Genomic DNA, 23,007 nt, shown 5'->3' on the forward strand with positions numbered 1-23,007 from the left:
GCAGGCCCTGAAAGCTGGTTCTCCCTTCAGTCGCCACCGCTTGTCTGAATGCCCAGTGGGAGCTGCTAGCAGAAGGCAAGCTGGTCCCTCGTCTGCAGGCTAATATGGGAAAGCAGGAAGGTGATCAATTGGATGGTGCCTCAGGAAGATGGCAAATGTTATGAAATAGCCCAGAGGGACAAAAAGGACAAGGTCCCAACGCTCTATGCAATCGACATGCACCTTAAAATATGCACATACACGTACACAAATGGCCTGATGCGTACATGAATGCTCAGCACGGATACAGATGCACCATTGGTTGCAAACTGCACCCTCCCTCCCTACTCATCCCCCCTGCCCCAAATCGAAAGCCGTGGAGTAAACTAAAATGTGACCCATCAAAATCTCACTCTCTCTCCTCCCACCCCATTGCCTGATAATCCAATGCTGAATTCTAAGGGTCAGCCCACAAACTACTTCGGAAGGGTATTTGGGCTTGGACTTTGGGGAGTCTGCAGTATGAAAGAGTTCCATAAGAGGGAGTCAAGAATACCTTTTCTATCCCCACCAATAAGAATACTGTGTTTTGCACCCTTCTTCTTGATGGTATGAATTGGAGGACTTCTTGGTGGGCCTTGCAGTAGGGCTGCAGGAGAAGACACCTCTCCACCCCTACAGGCACTCCCAGCTGGGTCCATTTCTCTCACCTTGAGATTCTTGACAGGCACGGCAGGGTCAGAGAAGAAGCTCTGGCGGAAGGTGATCTCAATGCCAGCCTCTTTGACTCGTTCCTCAAGGTCATCCAAGGTCTGCGGGGACACAGAAGGAAGCATCATGATGGCACAGCAGTAGGGATTCATTTTGGAAATCATGCTCAAGGAAGGGGGACCTCATAGTTATGAATTGTTGTTTTTTTAAGCCCCAGGTAGCTAATTTTTTTCACACCTGTGAGAATATGCAACTTGTCACTAAACTTCAGTTTTTGATTTGTGAAAAAATTCTGGTCCCCATGACCGATCTAAACTTGAAAATGTGGAGGAGTGCTCTGTAAAATCTCAGAAACGTGTTTGGGTGTCGTCATTTTTCATGGGACTGGAGCTCTGAAAAGCTTGCCAGAAAATGGGAACTGACCTTCAGCACAAAGCATGCCCACCCCCAGATAAACTTGTGCTTTTAGGGTAGCAGCAAAGAATGGGGACCTGTGTAGAGGCAGGATTCAAGGTGAACACTGTGGTGAAATAATGTTTGAGCTCATGGGAGGGTGGGGGACTGCAGTCCCGCATTTAAAGAAAACCAAACTGTATAAATGGAAAATGCATCCATGTCCTGCAATTAGAAGCAGTTAGATCAGTAAAATGACACTAACAAGGTAATTTTTGCAGACAACAGAAGGGAACTAAAGATGGAAAGTGGTGGGCAGGGGAGATGCCAGGCTTGGAGAGAGGGATTAGGAACGGCAGGAAGGGAACTGGAGCTGCTGCGTTAAGTGAAGGTTCTCCCTAAGATCACTGGAAGGCGAATCCTTCCTATGTTGTTGCCCCCTTTTCCTTGTTTTTGTAATAAGAAAAACCATACATATTTCAGCAGCACCAGCCATCACACAGACGATGAAACCAGGTTATAAATAACAGACAAAGACATGCATCAAAACAGCCAAGGCACTGGGTGCTCCATGACTGGATCTCCCCATAATTTAAAAAACGTTAACATCCATAGTCAGGGTCCCTGCTTGGAGGGAGGCAGCTGGAGGGGGGCAAGAATGGATGAAGTTTAACTCTTTTACACACACTCATACGTGTGGAATTTTGGCACCCAAAACCACCTTTCCCCAAGCTATAATTTGACCTAAAAGGAAAAAAGATGGTGCACCTTTGACTGCCTTCCCTTTTCCTACCATTTTCTTTTTTAGAGCTAATGGGGATGGGAGTCAACTGGTGAAAGTGCACCGGGGAGAGAATGAAACCGCTTCATCCTCCCTGCCCCGTGAGGCCCTCCCAATCCGAACAAGGCCCTGACATCTGCATCTTAAAAACAATGGATGGATCCAACCACGGATCTTCTGGCATATTGCCTGTTTTGAAACAAACAATACTTCCAAGGAGAAACTGAAGGTGTCCCAGGGGGCGACAGTCTAAGTCCTTCTTTTCTTGCAGCCATAAGGACTAGACACTTGGGTCACAATCCAGCATAAAGACTTCAACAGGCTTCAGAGCAATGACATTGAGTGTACTTAAATCTCTGAGCATCTTTCAATGTAACTGTAGGGAGCTGCCTTATATACCAAGCTAGCAAGGGAAGGTGATTGTAAGCCGCTTTGAGACTCCTTCGGGTAGAGAAAAGGGGCATATAAGAACAAACTCTTCTTCTTCAGTAATATCAGGGCTCTCTCAGCCTCACCCACCTCACAGGGTGTCTGTTGTGGGGAGAGGAAAGGGAAGGCGATTGTAAGCCGCTTTGAGACCCCTTCGGGTAAAGAAAAGCGGCATATAAGAACCAACTTCTTCTAGAACAGCAGTACATCTACAGTTCGTCAAAAGTGACACTCTGGTTCCCACTGTGCAACTCCGGTCATATGCATTCCTGAAAGATTCTGGTTAAAGACCAAGGTTAAAGGACATAATCTAGCAATCGGAAGAATTGCTGAGCCCGGAGGGAAGACAGTGGAAATGTACCATGATGAGATGGAGGGCTACAGCCCATTTGCCGATCACAGTTCACACAAAAATAGCCTCATTTGCTTAGCATTTGCATTAATGTGACGGACACTGGGAACACAGCTGGTGGAAAGGCTCCACTTCTTCCCCAGTGTCATCTGTGCAATTTCCCTACAAATGGCAATTCTTCTCAGGACATCTTGGAGAGAAGTAGCACTTAACGGAGATCTCAGATGACATTTATTAAGATTCAGTGGGGAGAAAAAGGCCTCTCAAATGTGCGTCTGAAAGAGAGAGCAGCCTACAGGCATACTAATGGCATCCCTGGATGTTGCCTTATTTCTCTTTCCTAAACGGTCCCTTCTGCTAACTCACTATCCACCCTGCTGTCTAGGTTCAGATTGTAAGCTCCTAAGGATGGGTATTTGAGGTTCTGAGGGCCTGACATTACTCTTTACGGTAGAGTTTCAGGTGAGCAGCCATATTGAGCTGCAGTAAAAGAACAAGGACCCTGGAGGACCCTGGAGGACCCAGCAGGACCCTGGAGACGACAAGATTTTCAGGTTGTACCCTTTTGGGAATCAAAGTACTTTGACTTGTGAAAGCTTATATCCTGGACACTTGTTGGTCTTTAAGGTGCTGTCAAACTCAAATCTGGCTCTCTAGAGCAGTGGTCCCCAACCTGCAGTCTGCGGCCCGCTGCCGGGCCACGAAGGCCAGGGCGCCGGGCTGCGGTTCCCTCTCCCCGCCCCCCCACAGTAAAAAACTTCCCCGGGCCGCAAGCTTGCGGTCCCCAGCCAGAAAAAGGTTGGGGACCGCTGCTCTAGAGGACAATCTGCATAGAAGGTAAATACAATCACAGTACGATGAACATGCTAACACTGAACCAGGACATTGATCCACCCAGCTCCGTATTGTACGTTCTCTCTCTTTTTTTTTTTTTGGCCGCAGCTCATAAGGTTGCAGGCGAGGAGGCTCTTTCTCTGTATCTCCTGCTGAAGATCCTTCCACTGGAGTGGCCAGGGATTGAACCTGGGAAACTTCAGGGTGCAAACAAGCGGCTCGGTTTTTAAAATATAGCAGTTTCCTGCATGTTTTTTATACTGGTCAACTTGTTCTCCTCCTTATCCTATGTCAGGTTTACAAGACGCCTGGGTCATGATCAGGATCAGAAGAAGAAGAAGAAGAGTTGGTTCTTACATGCCTCTTTTCTCTACCCGAAGGAGTCTCAAAACAGCTTACAGTCGCCTTCCCTTTCCTCTCCCCACAACAGACACCCTGTGGGGTGGGTGAGGCTGAGAGAGCCCTGATATCACTGCTCGGTCAGAACAGCTTTTTCAGTGCTGTGAGAAGCCCAAGGTCACCCAGCTGGCTGCATGTGGGGGAGTGCAGAATCGAACCTGGCTCGCCAGATTAGAAGTCTGCGCTCCTAATCACTACACCAAACTTCACTCCCAGGATTCTAGTGTGGACAGGGCTACCAGTCTCCTGGAATTATAGCTCATCTCTAGACTTAAGAGATCAGTTCCCCTGGAGGAAATGGCTGCTTTGGAAGGGGGACTCCATCACCTTAGACTCCACTGCAGCCCCTCCCCACCCTAAATTCCGCACACTCCAGGCTCCATCCCAAAGTCTCAAGGTATTTCCCAACATAGAGCTGGCAAACCTACGGGTGGAGCTCTAGACCTCAGGTCCCAGGGGCAGCCATGAATGCCCTGCTGCCCCTCCATACATAGGATAAAGAGAGGATTGTTAGAGCTGATTCACAATAGCATAAGCAGGACTTTGCTTTACTGTCAAATTGAACATCAACAAGAAGTTAACTAGTGTGTTAGAGGGGATGGAAGACAGGCCCTTGCACTGGGTGAGATGGACATTTTGAAAGCCTGCTAAAGGCTGGGGGGGGGAAGGGTGCGGGGGGGGGAGAATTCATAAAATCAGTCCCATTAGACTTAACAACCCCTTCTGATCCTTTCACCGGGACGGTGAGGCCATGTAATGCGCCCTGGGGAAACAAACACTAATCTCCTAATCAACCCACTGCGTGCCCATGGAATAAATCAGCATGCATAATTTCTTCGCAGAACAGATTGCCAGTTCCCGCCAATCTGAAACATTCTGGTGTGGAAACTGGAGATAAAGAGCAAGGGAAGAGGATAGAAACAGCTGGTTGGACAAGGGACAAGGAAGGGGGTGTGCGGATTTGCAACAGGCAACCGAGTCCTTTTCTGTTCCCCAGAAGCTTTTTCAAGGTCACCTTTCGTTTTTCAAACTTCAACAGAGATTTCCTGCCTGCCTTCCCAGTCTTTTCCCCCTGGAAAACCTGGAGGCCTAGCAGCTTGGGGGATTCTGAATTTCCAAACCTCAAACCAACCAACAGGGATTGCACAGGATGCCAAAGGTCTGTGACAAATCCCTTGTTCTATACACGAAGGGGCACCAAGCTTGCTAGGAGTCTCAGTCAAACAATCACAACAGGGTCCTGATGGTTAGTTAGCCCATTGTTTATCAGCGAGTAGCCCACCGTTACATAAGCAAATGTGTCTATGGCAGGTCGGCCTGCACATCTCTCCATGTTCCCTGTGGGATCCCTGCCAGCCTGTTGGGTCTGGCACCAGTCCAAGGACAGAGGGTAACAAGCTGTGCTTCCCAAGGCGGCATCTTACTTTTCTACGCCGTGATGAATAGCAGCCATTTACTTAAACGGGAACCAATTAAAGGGATGCACCCAGGGACATTATTGCTATCAGGGCAAAGCTGCCCCTGCCCCTGGAGACCCCCATATCAGAGGCGAGGGGGAGGCTCAGCCCCACTCAACTCTGACCCCATGTGCTCCTCATTTATTTGGACAGCTGGGAAGATGGCAGGGCTAAGCAACCATAGAGGGAGGGAGTGACTGGGCAAGCCCCCCTCCTGTCGCACAACAGCAAGTTCTGGGGATGGTGGTGGTGGGGGGTAACAAGTAACTTCCTGTTCACTGAGCCCCCCAGTGCAGGGGGATGGACTACATGACCCTGGAGGTCCCTTCCAACTCTATGATTCTCTTTCAGTCTATCATTGGAACTGTCTTATATATAGCAGGAAACAGTTCAACAGGCCCAGAATCTCACCAGTACTGAATCAAAGAGGGAGCTGGGGAGACTGGCAACTGGGTTTGGGCAGGCGTACTTCTAGCAGTCGAAGGCACTGCCCCTTTCAGAGTTATAATTTTGTGAGAGGGGAGGGGGCGTTAACGAGGCCCAGAGCAGTTCCTCTTCCTCTGATCTTAATGCATTCCCTTCTCCTGGGCTCTTTTCCCCCTCAAGAAGGGTCAAAGCCCTTAAAAGGGTACAGCACCCTGGACTGTAGGGGAAAGTAAATGTTAGGGTATGCAGTGGGGCATGAAGACCCCAACATTCATCCTTCTCTTCAGGACACTTTAAGCTGTACTCCAGCACCTCAATTCCTTCTTGTTCTCCATTTCTGCTCCCAATGACAGTCTATTGCCTTCAAATTGAAGAAGAAGAAGAAGTAGTAGTAGAGGAGTTGGTTCTTATATGCCGCTTTTCTCTACCCAAAGGAGTCTCAAAGCAGCTTACAGTCACCTTCCCTTTCCCCTCCCCACAACAGACACCCTGTGAGGTGGGTGAGGCTGAGAGAGCCCTGATATTCCTGCTCCGTCAGAACAGCTCTATCAGTGCTGTGGTGAGCCCAAGGTCACCCAGATTAGAATGGAACCTGGCTCACCAGATTAGAAGTCCGCACTCCTAACGACTACACCAAAGTTGGCCAATAAATAAGCTCAGTCCTTTTAACAGCGTGTTCCTTTCCCGTTTCAAAAATTAACAAAGCACTACTATTGGGCATTCCTGGCATATCCCAAGAATATGCAGAAACCCCTGCCTTATCTGTGAGTGGCCACGTTCCACCATTTTGCCAATAGTCCCAGGACAAAGCCAGATATGATCAAAAGGAGCGACAGAATGCAAGGACAGTTAACAACCCCCGCCCAGTGTCACCAGTTAATACAGTGGAGAACCAGTGCTCTAAATACAATTCAGGGGCCTCTTGGACACTGCAGAATGTGTGAAAGGTGACTGTCGAGGCTAGGTCCAGGGCGGGGGCTCCATACCGAGGTGAAGACCTCCGTGGTCTGCTGAATGGTGGCGATTTTGGTCCAGCCCCACTTTTTGAAGAGCTGCACCCGGGTGGGGTTGTGGAGCGTGGCCGAGGGATGCGTGCGGAAGAAGGTGGGGAAACGCTGGCGGTTGGAAAGCGCCGGTGAGCTGGAGCCGTAGGACAGCTGGAAGGAAAGAGGCACAGATGAGTAAGGAAAAGGGTGAGAGGTCTGCAGAGGGGCCTGCTCAACCTCAGATCCACCCGTCCCAGCAACCTGCAAACCCAGCATAATTACAACAGTAGGGTTGTCTCACTTTGGGACAAAGGCTCCTCCTTACCCTGTTCCTACATGCCTGATTTAGTGATAGTAGATATAATCTGGCCCTATCCCCAAATATAAAATAATTCCACATCACCTACTAGCTGATTCTCTAACTGGAGATGGCCAGGATTGAACCTGAGACTTCTTGTATGCAAGGCATGCACTCAACCACTAAGCCACAGGCTCTGCTTTCTTTCTTCCCACCCCAGGACTTAATTCTGAAATTGCACCATGCCAGGACTGAGATACTTTGGAGGCTTGTTTAATTTAAAAAAAAAACCCATCCCCTAAGAGCAGGGGTAGTCAAACTGCGGCCCTCCAGATGTCCATGGACTACAATTCCCATGAGCCCCTGCCAGCAGGGGCTCATGGGAATTGTAGTCCATGGACATCTGGAGGGCCGCAGTTTGACTACCCCTGCCTAAGAGGCTGGGCAAACAGCACCGAAATAATTCTGCTCATGCTCCCGGCATTTGAGTCACACAGTTCCAGGAAAGAAATAATTCGCACCATTGAGCTCTGACACCAGCCGAGACTTGTGCCTCCCGTTGTCACTGCACAGACAAGACATGCGAGATGCTCACCACAATGAGGTTCCACATGCGTGCAGCCTCAGCCACCAGGGTGGAAACGCTGCTGCAGCCCGGCATAAGGACGATCTTGATGGGGTCATTGTAGAGCAGTTCGTACAGGAATTTGGTGGCCACACCAGGTTCGCACTGCAGGGGGAAAGAGAAATTGGCCAATCACACCCCAAAGACTGCGACTTATATCTCGTCAGCCCCGGTCCCATGGACTTCCCACTCAGAATAAATCCAGATGTTCCTAGGAAAGGCCACTGTCCTTTTTAGTACTTGTGAATTTTAGAGCCAGATACCGTAGAGCAGGGGTAGTCAACCTGTGGTCCTCCAGAGGTTCATGGACTACAATTCCCATGTAGTCCATGGACATACAATTCATGGGAATTGTAGTCCATGGACATCTGGAGGACCACAGGTTGGCTACCCCTGCCGTAGAGAGCCCAGTGGCAACTGATATTAAGTAAGGAATGGAAGGATGGGTCATTGCTTATCAAGCAGGTAGCATACAAGAGACACGGAAGAGCGAGATGGCCTTGGAAATTCAGGCACAGTGACGTGGAATGAGATGCAGATGGATCTGCTAGCGGTATGGAGAGGAAGAAGGTATCTTGACAAATAGTGGAAGTATTGCAGGGATCAAACCACACCTTTATTTATTAGAAGATTCCTGTCCCCACCTTTTCCCCATTAAAGAGCTTCAGGGGGCACACAGGGGTTTCCCCTGGCTGTCTCCCAGCTAGGTATCCACTAAATTCAGCTTATGCAAGGCCCACAGGTGCCGTCCCTCCACACTCTGTGATCCTCATTCCTCTTTCCAAATGAATTATTCCTGCCCAGAAAGAAAAAAAAATTAACAACAGGGATCCTGTACAGCTCTTGAGTGGCCTAAGCCCAGATCCAAGGAACGGAACAAGAACTGTTTGGCCAGGATCCTCGTCCGATGAACTGTTCAACTTGATTTGGACAGAGGTGAGAAAAAGGAGATTGAACGGACTAGACTGCTAGCAGGGGACGGTGGGCTCCCCACAGCCCTGATAAAGCTGTTCTGTCTGATCCTCTCTCAGCCTAACCCACCTCACAGGGTGTCTGTAGTGGGGAGAGGAAGGGAAGGTGATTTTAAGCCACTTTGAGCCTCCTTCGGGTAGAGAAAAGCAGCCTATAAGAACCAACTCTTCTTCAGTAATCTCAGGGCTCTCTCAGCCTCACCTCCCTCACAGGGTGTCTGTTGTGGGGAGAGGAAGGGAAGGTGATTTTAAGCCACTTTGAGCTTCCTTTGGGTAGAGAAAAGCAGCCTATAAGAACCAGCTCTTCTTCTTCTGTAATCTCAGGGCTCTCTCAGCCTCACCTCCCTCACAGGGGAGAGGAAGGGAGAGGTGGGGAGAGGAATGAAGGTTATTGTATGCCTCTTTGAGACTCCTTCGGGTAGAGAAAAGTGGCATATAAGAAACAACTCTTCATCTTCTCCTGGGCAGCCAGCATGCAAGGGGGCAGAGTTGACAAGAGGTCACTGTTTTCTCAAAGGAGAAGGAGAAAGCGCTGGCATCATCTAGGCTTGGGAGCTAACTGGAGTTGGCCACAGCCAGTCCTGGGACGGGAGACCCGCAAGGAAGACTGGGGGTTGCGATGTGGAGAAGACCAAAAGGTCCAGCTAATCGGGGACATTTCCCCCCAAGAGTGTCTTGTCCCACAAAGCTCCCAAGATGGGCATGGTGAGAGACTGCCTCCCCTCTGTCTCTCCCTGGCCTCCGCAATCGGAGATGCTGACTGGGAAAAAGGAGATTCCATTCTTAGCCATCATAGCTAACAGCCTCCATCGGATCCTGCGGGGGGTACGGCAGAAGGCAGCCCTAAGCACAGAACAGATGACTGCCTGGCATTCCCAACAGCGGGCAAGGGTGCTGGTGCCAACAGAGCTGTCAATTTACCCTCTGCTCCCCACAAATGCCCTTTTTTGCGCCTCCCCTTCCATCTAAAGATGGCTCCTGCCTCCCCACGCTCCGGCTGACCCCTGCCCGGCCGTCTCTCTCTCTCTCTCTGGACCAAGGTGCCAGCCATCCCACCCTCCGCTCTCCCACCGCCTCTCCGATCCTGGATCCTGCTCCTGGCTGTGGGCCGCCACCGCAAGGGGATGATGAATTATTCAGGGCATCGCCGCCCGGGAAAGAGGATCAGTTTCCATGGCAACCCCATCGGCAGGCGCTGCCACGGCAACCTGTCAGCGCCGGGGAGCGGGGCTTCAATAGGGAGGGAACAAAGGGAACGTGGGGTAGGGGGGTGACTGGGAAGCACAGGGCAGCGCAAGCAGGAGGGAGAGTGAGAGGAAAAGGGCAGCCACGGCGGGGAAGAGGGGCTACGCTGGCGTGGGAGGAGGGACAGATGGCCAGGTAGACAGATCGGACCGAGGCTATGGTTGATGGACAGGTGGTTGAATTCTGGAATGGATGGAAAGGGGGGCGGGGGGGGCTGGATAGAGATGCAGAAGAAATGTTTGTGGAGATAGTCACTGAGGACGAGGGAATGAAGCAAGGCATGTCAACGAAGACGCCTTCTGCCTTGTGGATAAGGCACCGTGTCAGAGGTGAGCACACCGGGACAAGGAAGCAAAGGAACGTGGGTAACAGATGCAGCGGACAGCATGAAAAGCCGGGAACTTGAAGGATGCGGAGAAGCAGGTTCCAGCATGAATGTGGGGGACAGACAGAAAACAGGAGAGCACGTGTGCTCACGAGGGCAGATGGATCCAAAGCTGAGCACGAGGAACCAGTATGCCAAATTCGGTGCAAGGGTCTAAAGGGGAGGCGTTGGCCATGGAACCTGAATGTGTTGCAGTGGAGATCATTCTTGGAATCTGCCCCCCACTTCTGTAACTCTTGAACTTTCCCAATATAAAGAAGGCCAATCCACGGGGATCTGCCACTGAAAAGGGGGGGGGGGTGAGGGAATTCTGAGAAAAGACCACAAAGAGTTCTCACAGTCACCTGCCACCTCCTGAAGGAAAATGTGGTTCAATTTCCTGCTACTTGGGAGGCCAGGAATGGTACCTGGACTGCCTTCCCATCCTAGTGGTGAAAGGTAGACGCTGTGTCCAGGGCTAAAAGGCCACAGATGTGGCCTCAGGACAGTCTACAAGCACCTTTCCACCCTCACCCCTTGGTTTCTCTCACCAATCCTGCCCACAGGACATTTTGATACCAGTCGCATGGAGTCCACCGATGGTCTGAACCAGGGGTGGTCAAACTGCGGCCCTCCAGATGTCCAAGGACTACAATTCCCATGAGCCCCTGCCAGCGTTTGCTGGCAGGGGCTCATGGGAATTGTAGTCCATGGACATCTGGAGGGCCACAACCATCCTGGGGATCAGGAAACCGCAAATGAAAAGCCGACTCGGAGCCCAAGGGCTGGATGGGGTGTCAACAGGTAGAAATGCACATATTGGAGGCATATTGGGATGTACAGGTGAAGGCAGGTGCAATCATGCAAGAGGTGGTCACCAAGCAGGCCCAAGTGCGCCACAGGCTCAGGGAGGAAAGAAGGAAAACGAATAACGGGGAAGCATGCATGGGGGGGGAGGGGAAGGGACAGTACAAATGCCGTGATGTTCGTCTTCCCAATTGAGTTTGACAGAATTCTGGTCCTATTCCGAGGACGTGTCTGATGGCTGAGACCTGACCTCTCTATCCTGCAGGCACATTTGCCACTAAAGGGGACTCAAAGGCCTGATCACAGTCAGTCATGTCAAAAGCATTGACATAATGCAACTGTCTCTCTAAGAAAGCGCTTATGTGTTACACACCTCTGACTCCATCCCTGATTGGACGTATCTTACATTTCAGACCCCATCACCACCACACTCCCCTTCCAGAAAAACACACATTCTCCCTCCCTCTCTCTGTCTGCCTTGCCCAAGGACACATTTAAACGTGACGCCAGCCCTAGGGGATGGGAATTTCTGTCTGTGATCCTAGCTCAAGCGCAACAGCAGTGCTACCGGGTGGGAATCTGGGTTGGTGGGGGCCTAGAGGTGCCTTCCCTCCTCCCTCATGTCACTGCAGCAGTGAGGCCACCTCAGCCCACCTCTCGCCCTCAGGCCGTCACTACAGGCCGGCGTTCCGTCCCACCGCCCACCAGGCACTCTTGCATCAAAACATCACAAAGAACGCGGCCAACCCATCCTTCCAACTATTCCTTATTAGCAGCAGGAAATCCCAGCACAGAGCATGCAGCCCTTTAAAATAACAATAATACCGTATCCTTCTTAGGGCTCTCCCAAATCCTACCTCCCAAATCCCCCCACCCCTCCCTGCCAGTGTCCTTGGATGGTCACTCTCCCGCTCTCTTGATACGGACTCATCTCTCCCTTAAAAATGTGCCTCTAGCCCCTTCATTCCATCCACACTTAATTCTCTGCTGAAAGTCTCGGTGCCACTCTCTTCCTCACGATGCCTCTTCCCTCAAGTGTTCTTGCGCGCCTCATCCGATCAGCTCATGTCCTGATCATGCTCTACGAACTCTCCTGGTGCTGCATGATCCTCACTCTCCCCCCCCCTCCCCACATTCCTACGTTCCTAATGTCACTGGCTGCCCTCCTTCTGTGGCCCCTTCCACCTTGCTGTCGTGTTGGCTCAGAATAACCCTTGGCAAAAGTACTCTGCATGGAAAGTACACTGAGTTTCCCTCAGTCCTCGCCTCGTAGCCCCCTCGGCCTGGACCAGGGGACCCCCTTACCCTCCTCCCTCCATTGCCAGAGCCCCACCACCACCAGGCCCATTTCCAAGGTCCCGCCATCCCTTCTTGTGAGTGAAGACAGGAGCATCCTGGAGGAAAGGGCCACCCCACCCGCTCCACTGCCAGCGCTCTGCAAGCCCCTGTGGCTGTCCCATCCATGGCGGAGTTTCTGTCGGAGACCCTGACAAAGAGGGGTGCAGAGCAAGCAACCTCCCAGTCACCCCCTTCGCCAACTGTGCGTGGCCACGAGGCATAGCACCCATGGGTGTCACCAACCTCTGCAGCCGAACCCCCCAACCCCCCCAAAAGTGTACCCCCAAACCCCTCACAGGTCTCCCAGTCACCCCCTTTGCCGGCTGTGCGTGGCCACGAGGCATAGCACCCATGGGTGTCACCAACCTCTGCAGCCGACCCCCCAAAAAAGTGTACCCCCAAACCCCTCACAGGTCTCAATCTGCCCTCCTCCTTCTGCAATGCCAAGAGAGAGAGAGAGGGAGGGAGAGAGTGCGGGAGAGCCCCCCCCCGCCCCTCCCCAGCATCCCACCTTATCTGCAGGTGTCTCACCTCGCTGTCGCGGAAGTCGAGGCGCAGCTCGTAGTCGGGCAGGATGTCCCTGCGGCTGTTGACGTCGTCGAGGGCCATCTGAGCGGCGGGCAGGCAGGCTTGGCCCCCCGGCCAGCCGCCGGTCATGGGGAAGAGCGCCCCGATGTGCAGCCTCTTCTTGCCTGCGCCCAGCGGAGGAGAGAGCAAGAGCCAGCCCGTGAGCACCAGCAGGGCCGCCTGGGGGACGCCGGCGGGGCGCGGGCCGGCCAGGGCCATCGTGGGGCGGCGTGGCGCGGCGCGGCCGGCCGGGGGTCAGGGCAAGAAGCGCGGCGGCTGCTGCTCCGGCTCCGGCTGCTGCTCCGGCTGCTGCTGCTGCTGCTGCGGGGAGCGGCGACGGCAGGGCTGGCCAAGGCGCGCGGCTGCACTGCGCGGCGGCAGCGAGGGCGCCGGAGCCGGCTCCTCCATGGCGCTGCCCGGCGTCGGTGCTGCAGTGAGCGAGCGAGCGAGCGAGCGAGAGAGCCGGGGGGGGGGGGGGGCGAGGAGGAGGAGGAGGGGGGGGGGGCTGATGTCAGCGCGGAACGCCGCTGTCCAGGGCGCGGGGGGAATGGCAATGAGCCCACCGCACCACCCCGCCGCCAGGGGGAGGGACGGACCCCCAGGGAGAGGGAGAGGGAGGGGGGCTGCGAGGAAGAAAGTGCTGGAGTGGCGGCGGGGAGGGGGCGAGGAGAGGAGGAGGCACCGGAGGGGAGGGAGCTGTCAAGGGAAGAGGCGGGGGGGGGGCGAGAGGGGAGGCTCCAGGGGATGGGGTGGGGGGAGAGGGAAGGACAGAGCAGGCATGGTGGGAGAGGGGGCCACAGGATGTCCAGTCAGGGAAAGGCAGCGGGGAACTGCGAAGTGAGAGAGAAGCAGAAAGGGATGGAGGAGGAAAAGGACTCAGGGGGTTGCCAGATCCAGACTGGGGGACTCCTGGAGATTTGGGGGTGGAGCCCAGGAGAATGGGGTCTTCAGTGGGGGTTACAGTGCCAAGAGTCCCCCCCCCTCCAAAGCATCCCTTTTCTCCTGGGGAAATGATTTTTGCCTTCTGGTGATGAGCTGTAATTCCGGGGGATCTCCAGGTCCCACCTGGAGGGTGGCATCCCTAGAAGGTCAAAATAAGGAGATGGAGGCATGGATGGGCGATGGGTCAAGGATGGGCAAGAGTGAAGTGTGGAATTCATCAGGATGGCCTCTAGCATGGATAGCTTCTAAAGGGGGCAGGGCAGATTCAATGACTGATAGCCAGGGGACTAAAGGGAACCTCCACATTCAGAGGCAGTAAGCCTTATAACACCAGAGATAGGAGGCCTCGGTTGGCCGCTATATGACACAGGGTGTTGGGCTAGATGGACCGGTCGCCTAATTCAGCAGGGCTCTTCTTAGGTCCTTATGGAGAAAGGGCAGCTATGAATGCAAGAGAGGTTGGAGCACAGCTCAGAGTCCCTTAGAGAAGGAGAGGAAGGAATGGAGAGCTAGGCAAAGCCGGAAAAACAGAGAAAAGCACGACCAATTGAAGAGCAGAGAAAGAGCTGATGGGGAAGCCGAGGAGGAAGAGGTGGCTGGAAGAGGGAAGGTGGGGAAAGTTGGAGATCCAGACTCAGAAGCGTGGCGAAGGTGGAAGAGACAGAGAAGGCACAGAGACGCTGCAACGGATGCTACAAACAGGGGGAATAGGGGATGGGAGAGAAGAACGGTCGATCGATGGGACCGATTGCCTGGCTGACACAGAGGAAAGTACGGCTGCACCAGGAGAGCGACAGAGAACATCGGGACAAGGATGCAACAGGCACGGCTAACAGAAAGCCAATAAAATAAAATGCTTAGGAAACAAGAGGGCTTCACAGCCCTCAGAGCATGGGCCACAGAGTCTCAGCCGCGCATGCAGGCGAAGCCGTGTCCCCGTTGCTCCTCGTGCTCCCAGCCCCGCAACCGATACTCTCAAGATCACTGCAGCGGAAGAGAGCGGGGAGCCCTACGACAATGAGCTGGATAGAGTCAATCCGCTTTGGTCCCTATTGTGGGGCAGCTGGAGGGGAGGAGGGAGCAGAGATTTCTGGCCTAGCGGAAGGAAGGCCTGGGGAGGCAGGATTCCTAGGTGGCTCGGGAGGGGGAGCCCAGCTGGTGAGAAGGATGCTGTGTCTGCTTATTTGTGTGGTGGTGGTGGTGGTGGTGGTGGTGGGGAGGACTCTCAGCCTTAAGTCCTCGGCTCTTTTCCCAGCTTGGGGAAACGGGGAGGAGGTGGTGTATGTCACCAGCTCCCCTCCCTGCTGCTTGCTGACATTTTCCTGGCACAGACTCATGCGGAGGTGGCGGGGAAAGGAACGGAAGCCGGGAACGAGAATAAAAGAGCTTCCCTGCGGATCAATGCACTTTCCCCAGCCTCTCGCTGGCATTCACCTCCCTGATGGGACGCGGAGGCCTGGGGAGTGGAAAGGGCAGGCCAAAAAAAAAAAAAAAAAAAAAGATCATCATCGTTGTAAGCGGAGCAGAAACAGAAATGAGCAACTCAGAACTTTTGGGCTCCCTGCATCTGCCCACTGGTCACCTCTTGATCCCAGGCCTCACCCGGAGGTTCATCTGGAGAAACCGGAAGTCTGGACTCCGAGTTTCCCAGGCCTCCGAGATTCCCAGGCCTCCCTCAGACGCCCCACCCCCATGGCCCTCTTCTCCAAGCTACGAATAGAGCCTCTTCTTGGGAAGAGGAGGGAGCGTGTTTGTCCCACAGAGAAATCAACCTGCACAGAGCCGCCTCTGGCCGTTTTGTAGCCCGGTGTTAAGGCCAGATACAAACTGGTTTGCCAAACCGTTGCTATTGCAAAGGCTACACGGCCAGCCGCAGAGCATCCTGGGAAGGGGATGAACGGCAGTGGTTGCTAAGCAGCCTCTAGCATCTTTCCGCTGTCTCCAGGTCAAGCTTAATTCCGTCCGTGCTTTCCCTGCCTTCTCCCCAAAGAGACTCCGAGACTCTACAGCAGTGGTGACGACTGACAGGAAAGGTCACTTCTGACATGAGGCCTCCACCTTAGCTCCGCTGACACTCAGGAAGGTGCCCCTAGTTCTCTCCTGCTTTAGGGAGGCCGCCTCGGAGTCTCACCTGCTGTGGGGGCTGGAGCAGCTGGGGCTCTTTCCATCCCCAGTCCAGCTGCCTGCCTCCATCCGTCATGCAGGTCCCCAGGAACATTGATCACCACAGACGGTGAGGAAGGAGGATCAATGACAAGGCCAACAGGACTAGAGAGGGAAGGCGTGGCAGGAGCCGAAAAACATCAAAAGGAGCCTCGCTGGATCAGAACCAATGTTCCATCTCTTCCAGCACCCTTTCCCTCAACGGTTACTCTGGAAAGCCAACACCAAGGAGAATAATGGAAGTACGGGGTTGGAAGGGGCCATACAGGCCATCTAGTCCAACCCCACGCTCAATGCAATTGCTTATTATATGCTACTTTTCTCTATGTGAAGGAGTCTCATTCGCCTTACCTTTCCTCTCCCCACGACAGACACCCTGTGAGGGAGGTGAGGCTGAGAGAGCCCTGAGATTACTGAAGAAGAGTTAGTTCTTATATGCCGCTTTTCTCTCCCCGAAGGAGTTTCAAAGTGGCTTCCAATCGCCTTCCCTTTCCTCTCCCCACAACAGACACCCTGTGAGGGAGGTGAGGCTGAGGGAGCCCTGATATTGCTGCTCTGTGAGAACAGCACTATCAGGGCTGTGACAAGCTCAAAGTCACCCAGCTGGCCATATTAGAAGCCATCACTTCTAACTGCACCATGTTGGCACTACACCAAGAGACAGAGGCTGAGGCGTGCCTGGCAGTCACAGGTTTCCAGCCTCTGAAAGTGAGTCACCATGTGGAGGAGCCTCTGACAGACCTGTCCTCCATGTCTAATCCTCTTTGAAATCCCTCTGTGCCTGCGGCCATCACTGCATCCTGGGTCAGCAAATTCCACAGCACCTTGCAGTACTGGGGGGAGGGGGCTGGATAGGTATGTATTGTGCAGGGGACGTGCAGGAGCAAGCAAACCCAACAGGATGCCCTAGGTTCTCCCATGGTGTCACAAGGTGTGCCCCTGAAGTGTGCCTTCTCCCATGGTGTCACAAGGATTGCCCCTGAAGTGTGCCCTCTCCCATGGTGTCACAAGGATTGCCCCTGAAGTGTGCCTGCATGCATGCAAGAAAGAGGGCAAGGTTAACCAACTCTGACCGACTCCTGGATGGGGGTGACAAAATCAGTGGGAAAGGCAGAGCCACAGCCTGTGGTGTGATTTTGGAGAAGGACACCAGACAGGCGAATAGCCCACGAGGAAGCAGAAATGGCCTCATTGGTTGATCTCCTGCCAGAAAATGGATGGGCAGATACAGTACAGTCTGGGGAACAGGAGGTCAGCGCACTGACCTCTGAATTAGTCCAAACGTGCCTTAGAAACAGAGTAGGAACAACAAGAGCTAATAATCCTCCTTAGCGGTTGCTGGGCTCTCCTGCTGGAAGGCCCAGCTCACATGGAATAGGGAGGCCAGATGGGGAAAGGATGCAGCTGTCTCGTGGCCTCTCCTCACTGGACCACAGTACTGGCTTGTTCCATTCCGGGAGAAGGAAGCTACCAATAGTTAAAGGCCTGTTGCATGTTTAGGGTGTGGAACTTAGAGGCGTAGGTACCCAGTGACGTTCCCAGTGGGATGCCATTGCCACAAACAGTTCTCCAGATAATATCTGCTGCAGCCATTATATGCACAACAGCTTGCTGTATGGAATGCCACTGTCCGTTTATGAGTCTCCACGGAGCTCTGAGCCCTCCCCCCAGTGGCTTCTAGGAGCACAGAGTGGTGGCTACTGCAGGCAACAATGGTACAACAGCTCCTCTCCACTGGCTGAGTCGTTTGGGATATAATGACTGGGATAAGGAGCTCTCACCTTGGGAAGGATGTTCCTGCTATCTTAGAACCATAGAGTTGGAAGGGGCCACACAGGCCACCTAGTCCAACCCCCTGCTCAATGCAGGGTGAGCCTAAAGCATCCATCTGGCATATGTGCTGACCCACATGTTCTGGCTATGAGTCTCTGCCAGCAGATTTGGAGGGGAGGGGATTATTCTTGACAGTACAGTCCTATCCCAGCAGCACTAAAGGGACGGGTACGTAAGGGTTTCTAACTTACAGTGCAATTTTAAGCCGTTATACTCTTCTGGAAGAAGAAGAAGAGTTGGTTCTTAGATGCTGTTTTTCTCTGCCCGAAGGAGGCTCAAAGCAGCTTACAGTCACCTTCTTTTTCCTCTCCCCACAACAGACACCCTGTGAGGTGGGTGAGGCTGAGAGAGCCCTGATATCACTGCTTGGTCACAACAGTTTTATCAGCACCGTGACAAGCCCAAGGTCACCCAGCTGGCTGCATAGGGGGGGGGGGGGCAGAATCGAACCCGGCATGCCAGATTAGAAGTCCGCACTCCTAACCACCGCACCAAACTGGCTCTAAGCACAAGTTCCTTAGGACTGCACTGTCAGTTCACAAGTCACACGTGTTCCTTGCCTTTCCTTCAGGGAGGTCAAACTGACATGTACAAGGTTCTCTTAGTTTCTCTTTACAACAGCCCTCTTAGGTAGGTTGGGCTGAGGGGAATGCCATGCGCATTCAGTTTCACTTGGTTCGCCAAACCTCCACCTCTGCGGTCCAAGGCGAGCCTTTTTTTAGACTTCTCATTTCAACCGCACATCTGCCACTTAACTCCGCTCCTTTCCTCTGCTGACACAATGGGCGAAGAAAAAGAATGAATGGGAGGAAGGCAGCTAATTATACACACAGCTCTGTGGGTGTCTATAATGGGCAGCCGACAATGATCATCATTTGTCCTAGAGATGCGCGGAGGACTCAACTTAGAAGGGACGGCGCGCGGGGACCCCCAACAGCACCGCAACACGTTTTGCTCCTTGCACAACCGGTGAACCCTGAAATTCAGCCCCCCAAATTAAATTAGAACCTGGCTAAGGAAAGAAAGGATGAGCAGATAAAGAGGAACTGGAAAGTTTCCCAACCAAAAAAGGAGGAAGTTGGCTAATTTGTGAACTGTCCAGAGCTCAGAAGTTCATTCTTCGAGGTCCCCTCTGCATGAACTGTAGGGAAGCTTGAGCCCCCCTTTAAGAGCAAAGATATGTGATTTAGCTGAAGAGTCTATGGGGGGGCCTACAGCCTCATGAATTGTTCATGGAGCTGAGCCGAGCTTGCACAAATTAACGTTCAGAATGCTTGCCTAAAGACACGGCCGAAAGGAATGCTTAGAAACTGCTGAAGCTTCCTTAAGATCATCTTCACCTCTATAGATGCGACCATATGTGACCTGTTTCGGAATGATGCAACTGACTTTTGACCTGCTCGTTGAAAGCAATAGGTTAAGTTTCTCATGAAATCCGGATTGTTTGGTTTACGGAAGCTCGGAGCATTCGGAGGTAGAAGGAACTCCCCTTCACCAAGAGACCAGGTGCTACTTAAGAGTATTTCAGTCTGTGCTTTCTTACACAGCAGGCGCAAAGCTAGGAATGTCTGTGGTGGAGACCTTCTTCTTTGCTAGCCTGAGAATATCTCATTTCTGCCCCTGAAGTTGAATGGCTTGCTGCTAGGCAGACTGCCAGTTACCATGTGGACCACCTGCTTGCTGCTGTCAAGTCACTGCTGACTCATGGGGACCCCTGGTGGGGATTTCAAGGCAAGGGACTTTCAGAGGTGGTTTGGCATTGCTGGCCTGCTTCCACATCGTGACCCCGATATTCCCTGGAGACTACCTATCCGAATACTATCCAGGGCCAACCCGGATTAAATTCTGAGATCTGACAAGACTGGACTAGCCTGGGCCCTTTCTGCACACATTGGATAATGCACTTTCAGTGCACTTTAGAAGTAGATTATCTTGTTCTGCACAGGAAAATCCAGCTGCAAAAGCACTTTGAGAGTGCATTATCCAATGTGTGCAGAAAGAACCCTGGGCAGGTCAGGGCATGAATCGCCATGGCTGATTTAATATAACGCGTTTGTATGCCATTGACCAGGTTGATTTGCCATTGCTAGGATAGTGTGCTACGGTGGTTAATGAACCAGTTAAATTTATCAATCCAACCAGGATTTTGCTTGGTTTCCATTGATCCCGTAGGAATCCTGCAAAGATTCTGGCACAACTTGGAAGACTTGAGCACAGTCCAATAGCTGTGCTTCGTTAACATTTCCAGAGCTTCTCTGCTAAAAACAGTTTTGGGGAGGGGGCTTAAGCGAAAGGCTTGTCCAGTGAACAGGGGGATCTCATTTGGAGCTTTGTGACAGATCCTTGTTAGCAGTGTGGGGGGTGGATCACTTAACTTCCTCAAACCGGCAGGCTAGACGTCGAACAGAACCCCAAAGACACGATGAAACCTTTTGTACTACGGGGAACTCAGAACTAAGAAAAGACTAGTGTGACGCACAGCCTTCACCAGCCGTTTCCCAAGTGAAAGCTCCAGAGCGAGAGAACAAAGAAGGAAAGGAAGAGCGTGTTCACAAAAACAGATTCCGCATAGAAACACAGCTAACTCTCCAGATTCTGCTGTGTCCTTGTGTCTCTATGGTGCTCAGACCAGTGTCATAGGCCTAAAGTGCTGGAGACTTATCTTGCTCCTGTGGAAGATGTAGGACTGAGAGCACACGACCGCATGAAGCCGCCTTATACCATGTCAAGCCATGGGTCTGTATAGGTCAGCACTGTCTACTGGCAAAAGCTCTCTGAGGTCTCAGTTTATCTCACATTTTAACGGGAGATGCCGACGATTGACTCTAGAACCTTCTGCATGCAAACAAGATGCTCTGCAATTGAACCATGGTCCCATCCCTGGTGGCGCAGGGTGGTAAAGCAGCCAACATGCTGTCTGAAGCTCTGACCATGAGGCGGGGAGTTTGTTCCCAGCAGCCAGCTCAAGATTGACTCAGCCTTCCATCCTTCCGAGGTCGGTAAAATGAGTACCCAACTTGCTGGGGGGTAAAATGGTAATGACTGGGGAAGGAAATGGCAAAACCACCCTGTTTTGAGTCTGCCATGAAAAGGGCATCACACCAAGGGTCAGATATGACTCGGTGCTTGCTCAGGGGATACCTTTACCTTTTACCCATCCCTGGAACAGGGATTGTTCATGTGTTTCTTAAGGTGTGATCTGACCAAGAAGTCCCTGTTTAAAACATTCCCCTGGTAGGAACTTATGGGATATCTTCAGACAACTCATCCTCCTATCGGCAAAATAGGGATAATAATCCCGGTCTGTTTTGTAGGACTGCTGTAGAATCAGTGAGATAAGTGTTGAAGGCATTTCACAAACAGTCAAACGAGGAATACGTAATCAAGTGTGACTGTGGTTTCTCAGAAATGTGCCATTCAAATCTGGTGATTTCCCCCTTTTTATTATTATACAAAACCACAGAGTGAGATCGGTCATGAGCTTTGGAATTGGGTGTCACCAAGACAGTGATGACATTTGGTTGTGTGTCATTGGAGAACAGCAATCCCTGTCCTGGAGTGATGTCTAGAAGCTGTGGTGAAGTTGAGGACTGAATGTAATGCTAGAGCGGGACACTGATGCTCTTGAGGAGATGGATTCTGGATAGATTAGGTTATTGTTACCTTGTCTCATCGGGTTAAGTACCTTGGGGGTACTCCCAGATTCAGGGAGTAGTCACAAGGAGTTGTAGCCAAGTCTGCCTTTTCTCCTCTATGCTTTATTTGAATGATCTCCCCTCTTTAAACCAGATTAGGCCTTACTCTGCTGATCTATGCTTCAGTCACTTCCAGGACAGACTACTGCGACGTGTTCAGTCTAGGGCTGCCCTTGAAGACAACTCAGATGCTTTAGCTGGTGCAGAACGCAGCTGCCCACTTTTCATTTGGCATGGGGTAGCACAATTATGCCCAACTGATTTCAGGTCAGCTGCCGATTTGTTTCCAGTTCAAAATGCCTTCATGGTCTTATATACTTAAGGAATTATTTCTGCTTTATGTGAATCCCTATAAGGCCATCAAGGCATTGTAGCAGATTCCCCCCAATTTTAAAAAGAAGGGGGAAAATAGATCAGATCTAGAGCCTCTTCAGTTGGTACTCATGTCCTTATCAAGTGGCTTCCAGAGGTGGTGAAGGAAAACTGACTCACTTGTCTGCTTTTACAAAGGATATAAAATTGGTTTGCTCCATTAGCTTCTAAACTGAATCTTATTCATATGAATCAGAATGCTTCATACTGTTTTGCGTTGGTGTTTCTCCTGGTATTTTTATTGTCATTTTGCTGTTTTAACATGACCTTGAATGAAGGAGAAGCAACACATCTCTTTCTTTGTTCACTAATGTTCTTCAGTGGTAGGAAGGCTGAAGTATCTTCAATTTTAAAAGGAGCGGATAGAAGGAGAGAGGGACAAGTCACTGGAGAGGTGCATCCCTGAGACAAGTTAGCAAGGAACTGTGAAATGGTCACAAGAAGCTACCAGCTTGGCTGGCCAAAAAGGCTAGACATAGAGTCTACAATGTATACAGGGTCAAGGGCTGGTCCTCTCTGTAAAGAATGCACCACTGACTGCATAGGCTTTTGTAAGTGATCTAGCAGCTTGTCAGACATAGAGGGACTTTTAAAAACCACAACTCCAGGCTTGACATTTCCCACCACAAAGAAGGGAAGAGCCTCAGGAAACCGAGGACACAGCAGAACACACAGTCTCAAAATGCTAGCAAGTAAAAAGAGATCCTTTAGAAACTTTGGGAAACATTAGAGAGCCTGCTGGGGAAAGATTCCCAAGAGAGAAATCCATCTCCTTGAAAGAAAAAAGAACATTTGACTCCATTGCCCTGAGCTGAGGTTTGCATTTTCTTTTGTAGCGTGATGAATGGTGAGCCACCCAGCCATTCACTACCTCCGTAGGGCAAGATAATCACTTGTCTTTGAACCAAGGCTGTGCATCAGGGCTGCTGGGGGTGGGGGGGAGGAATGGGGGAGGGACTCAGATGTCGCAGACATTTTTTTTCCTGTTCCTCAAAATTATAGCTTTTCTCTTGGATACAACTATCTGCTCCAATCCCCCT

General features: G+C 51.9%; 1 protein-coding gene across 1 annotated transcript in view; it reads right to left on the bottom strand.

The window, feature by feature from the left end:
• The window catches only part of GABBR1 (gamma-aminobutyric acid type B receptor subunit 1), a 154,253-nt gene that overhangs the window by 25,031 nt on the left and 106,215 nt on the right, over nucleotides 1–23,007 (bottom strand). The window contains exons 7-10 of the mRNA XM_077324812.1: nucleotides 12,927–13,087; nucleotides 7,641–7,775; nucleotides 6,748–6,918; nucleotides 690–791 (exon numbers count right to left, since the gene is read on the bottom strand). Coding sequence (XP_077180927.1) covers nucleotides 690–791; nucleotides 6,748–6,918; nucleotides 7,641–7,775; nucleotides 12,927–13,087 — 569 coding nt within the window. The remainder of the gene's footprint in view (nucleotides 1–689; nucleotides 792–6,747; nucleotides 6,919–7,640; nucleotides 7,776–12,926; nucleotides 13,088–23,007) is intronic.

This window comes from Paroedura picta, chromosome 3 (genome assembly GCF_049243985.1).
Source record: "Paroedura picta isolate Pp20150507F chromosome 3, Ppicta_v3.0, whole genome shotgun sequence".
NCBI classification, from domain to species: domain Eukaryota; kingdom Metazoa; phylum Chordata; class Lepidosauria; order Squamata; family Gekkonidae; genus Paroedura; species Paroedura picta.